Source organism: Microtus ochrogaster, linkage group LG7_11 (assembly GCF_000317375.1).
Source record: "Microtus ochrogaster isolate Prairie Vole_2 linkage group LG7_11, MicOch1.0, whole genome shotgun sequence".
Classification (NCBI taxonomy): domain Eukaryota; kingdom Metazoa; phylum Chordata; class Mammalia; order Rodentia; family Cricetidae; genus Microtus; species Microtus ochrogaster.
The window spans coordinates 26,883,563-26,888,274 of NC_022032.1; the positions used below are offsets into that span (position 1 = coordinate 26,883,563).

The 4,712-nt window shown below is 36.9% G+C and overlaps 1 protein-coding gene across 4 annotated transcripts in view; it reads right to left on the reverse strand.

Annotated features, from left to right (window-relative positions):
- Wdr17 (WD repeat domain 17) overlaps positions 1 to 4,712 on the reverse strand; it is an 81,726-nt gene that overhangs the window by 54,098 nt on the left and 22,916 nt on the right. For 3 of the 4 annotated variants that reach the window (XM_013352051.2, XM_026786964.1, XM_026786963.1), the window contains one exon: positions 1,690 to 1,818. In XM_013352051.2, the coding sequence (XP_013207505.1) occupies positions 1,690 to 1,812 (123 nt within the window). In that variant the 5' untranslated portion in view covers positions 1,813 to 1,818. Of the gene's footprint in view, positions 1 to 1,689; positions 1,819 to 3,125; positions 3,283 to 4,712 lie in introns of those variants that run through there. The other variant, XM_026786965.1, reaches the window with a different exon arrangement.

The following is a 4,712-nucleotide window of genomic DNA, read 5'->3' on the forward strand; positions in this document are numbered from 1 at the left end:
TTTAGTTTAAAATCAGTTTATTAAGAAAAACCACTTAACTGTTTATAACAACTTTTAAGAAGTTTTCGATGATGTGCAAAAACAGTTCTCCAAAATATTAAAGGTGTTTCCTTCTTAAAATGTATTTCTTTGACTGTCTCAGGAATGTATTTAATGTATTCTGGTTATGGTTTCCCACTAGTCTCTCTTACTTTCCCCTGAACCTATCAACTCAACTCACCTCCTCCCTATCTTCCCTTTTCTAGATAAATGATTTTGAGTGTGAGTGAGTGTGTGTGTGTGTGTGTGGGGGGGGGACCTGTTTAGTTTAACCAGGACCAACAGTGAGAGTGTTGGATTAGGATAATCCACTGGAATTTAATGGGGTCAGCAGTGCCACCACAAGGGAATTCAATGACTGGCCCTCTCCCTGAATATAAAGAAGCTCAGCACAAATGGCTAACCCCAAGGAGCCTATTAGCATAACCAAAGTGTCTGTTTGGTCTCTAGCAAGTACCTGTTAGGGAGTCCAGGCTCCACTCAACACTTCTCACCCAGCCCCCTACCCTAAACTTCAGCAGCCCTGAACCTCACTTCCCTTTCCCCAGCTTCCTCCTATGTAATTGCCATCTTGGCTGCAGCTCTCTTGTTGGCCTCTAGGTTCTCTCTCTGTCTCTGTCTCTCTCTCTCTCTCTGTCTCTCTGTCTCTCTCTCTCTTTCTCTCTCTCTCTCTCTGTCTGTCTCTCTCTCTTTCTCTCTCTTTCTGAAATGATTCAGCTACTCATTTTTAAACTAGAAATGGTGTAACAGACCCTATATATCATTGTTTTGGTGTGTGTGAGTTTGTATGTGTAAGTGCCTCCATTAATTATTACTGTAGAAATTAATTTCTTATTATTTTATCACTTGAATTTATTACATCCTGTACGTTCAGTAAGGTTGGCCTTTTTCCTTTAACGTATCAGTGAACCTTCACAGTAGCCCTTGAAGTTTTAAAAACCTTTAAATTAAAGGTTAGCTCTTTTTTTTTAACCACATGCTTGAGGTAAAATCCCACGTGCTGACATACTGTATAGTTTCCTACATGATCTAACTTTTTTAAATTATTAATTATTTTTTAATTATTATGTATGACTCCTCTCAGGCTCTTATTCTTTGAGAGGAGTCATACATAATAATTTCACTTCAGCTACACGGTTAGGGTGCCCTACTATCAGGGACTATTTAATAAACAGCCTCTGAAAAGAATTTTTTAAATTTGTGTATATGTGTGTGTATGTCTGTATGTGGGCATATAAATACAGCGCCCAAGGAGGCCAGAAAAGGGCATCAGATCTGAAGCTGCGGTTTTAGCCAGTTGTTAGCTGTCTGATGTGGGCTCTGGAAAACAAACTCAGGTTTTCTGAAAGAGCAGTTCATGTTCTTAAATCACTGACTCATTTCTTCAGACCCTAAAAATAATGTTAACATTTTTCCTCATGTACCACATTTTGCAAAGCACTTTCGATGGCATTTAAAACCATACGCTTAAGTAAGATTAATGTCATTGTTTAGTGATCTAATTTACAGTGTTAATATAAATATTCAAAGCAAATATACAAATACCAATTACATTATCATTTTTAATATTACACAGAGTTAATATAAACATTAATTGAATAATAACGGTATCCACTAGAATCATAATTGAAATGATCCATGCTGTTAGACCTGGTAGACATAGATGGCCAGAGTTGCGCAGTATGCAAACCGGTCCCCGCTGGCAGCACACACGTCTTTGTTCCATGGCTGACACCCAGCAGCCAGCAGCCCCACTTGTCTGACCTGGGACATGGTTGCCTTAAAAGCAAATTTGAACAAGTGTCAATCATTTTCATCATTTGATACTGTGGATCATTTGATAAACTTCAGAACTTTATCTTCCACGCATCTTGCCTTTATGCACTGCAAATATATTGCTGGTAGTATAAATCTCAACCTAATATTTTCCAGTAAAAATAGTTGAAATCACCAAATAGATTTCAAAGAAGGCAATTTGAGATAGAAAAGGCATTCATAAAATGGTAACTGCCATAAGACATGGACTAAGGCAGGACGCCTGTCAGGGTTGGTGAGGGTAGAGGGCAAGGGAAAAAGCATCTACATGGATTTAAAACAGAAACATGGTGGCGGGGAGGAGGCAGAAATTCTTATAAATAAATAAATTAAAAAAAAAAAAGAAAACAGAAACACTCAGATGTCCCTGTGACATATACCAGTTTTCAAATATCGGCAATTCAGTCAAGGTAGCAAATCCAAATTTGAAATACAATGTGTGAATGTTGGGACAGCTATGACCTATTTCATTAAACCTGATGTTTTACATTGATCTTTATCCTTGGGAGGGAGGGGGACATTTGAAGTGCACAAGACAGATAAACAAGCTGGGATAATGATATCCACAATTGTCAGGAGGGGACAAAAAGAGAACTAGAAACTATATTTGAATGCCATTGTGCTAGAATAAGTATTTAAGAAAACAACTATTTTTGTTTCTTTTCTATTGCTGATAAAACAACCAAGAAAAGCAAATTAAGCAAAGAAGAGATTATTTCAGTTTAGAGCTCCAGGTTAGAAGCCATGGTTGCTTGGGAGTCACAGAGGCAGGAGGGAGCTTGTCACATCACATCCATACTCATGGAGAGAGAGCAATGACCATAAACATGCCACAGTTCAGCTAGATTCTTTCCACTTAAATAGCCCAGGTCCCAGCCATAATTAGGATGGGTCTTCCCACATCAATTGACTTAATCAGGACCCCCCCCACACACACACACTTACACACAGGCATGCCCTCCATCCTCATACAGGCATGCCCCTCCCCCAGCAGGCTCCAAGGCCTAGTTCCCAGTTGATTTTGGAAACTGACAAGTGGACAGTTAAGAGTGACCATCTCGACAACCTTCTGCAATAGGGAACTGTAACACAGTGAAAGGTATCCAGGACAGAAACCAAGAATAGCAGCTAAAGACCTACTCTACTCTGGGTATGACTGTGAATTGAAAGACAACAAAAACCTCACATGGCTGCTTCTTGCGGCTACTTTTTTGGTATGTTGATAATATCTGATGCACAAAACTTATTTTTAAGAAGTCCTCTTTGGTCACCTTTTTCTTGGGTTTCCTGTGTTTCTTGTGTAATTCACAAGAAGGCAATGACTTAGTATTGTGAATTTTCCCCTGTGATTTTATTCCAAGACTTTAATTTTTCTATGAAGGACTCCTTAATTCTATGTAAATGTTAGGAGTTTTTTTTTTTTAATTTCTGCAAAAACATCATTTAGACTTTGGTAGAGAATACTCTGAATTTAAACCCTACACTGTCTTCTTAACCACATGAAATGTGTTTTTATTTATGTCTAGTTTCTTTTAACATTCTTTTGTTATTTTACTGGAAAAGTATTTTACATCTGTGATTAAGCTAAGTACTGAATATTGAATCATTTTGAAGCTATGATAATTGGAAATGTCCTGATCTTGAACTTGCAACAATTTCAAGCCCCAGCCTCCCCCTCCCTCCCCCTCTCCCTCTCTCCCTCCCTACCCATTCCCTCCCTATTTCTCTCACTCTCAGTGTGTGTGTGCATGTGCGTGTGTGTTTGTGTGTGTGTGTGTATAAGCCACTACCCTGGTTGGTGGGAAGTTTTTGATATTGATCCAACCTCTTTACTAATTACGGAATTACTTATAGTTTGTGTTTCTTCATGGGGTAATGCCTACTGGCTTTCTATTTCTATAAAATTTTCAGTTCATCTAGTTAATCCAATTTGTTTGGGTATACTTCTCTTTAGTACTAGTTATAACAATTTTCATTTTTATAGACGAAAGTGACACTCACTTATAATGATAATAATCTGGGTCTTCTCTCTTGTATTCTTACTCCACCTGACATATTTATCAATTGTGTTCCTTTTTTCAAGGAATAACTTTTAGTTTCGTTGATTTATCTCTATTATCTTTTTGGTCTCCATTTCATTTAACATTAGTATTCAACTTATAGTAGAATTTTACTGACTAGTTTATTCATTTTTTCATTCCATTAAAATATAAAATTAGATTGTGATTTAAGATCTTCCTTGCTGATTAGTATCAAGTGCTATGTATCCCATTTTGGTGCTGCACTCCTTGTATCTGATGTTTGTATATATTGTGTCTTTATCTTCATGCTTAAGTACTTCTTATATTATCTTGTAAGTTCTGATTTTCATATATTGGTTTTCTTAGAGGGTTTTTTTGCCTAATCTCCACAGATTAGACAATTTTACTGTTTCCTTTCTGTTACAAATTCTAATTGTATTTAAGTCTGATTAGAAAACACATATTTCATGATAGTTATCTTTTAAAGTCTATTGAGACCTCATTTGTTGTCTGGTATATCAATCCTGGAAAATTTCTTCATTCAGAAGAATGTGCATGCAGTTGCTAAGTGAGCTGTTCTGTATGCATGTCTGTAGACCTAATTAGACTGATATTCACAGGACTCCATTTCCTTGACGACTTTGTTTTGATTTTCACACCATGCCTGTTTAATACTGAGAAAGTATTTAATTCTGTAACTATTGTTGGTAAATTCACTGTGCGTCCCTTCCATTCAGGTTTTGCTTCATATGTTATCATGATCTCTTGGGAAGGATACTAGGTTTATAATATGTTGGATTTTTATTCACAATGCTTTGTCTCTTCTACGTTCTTTGG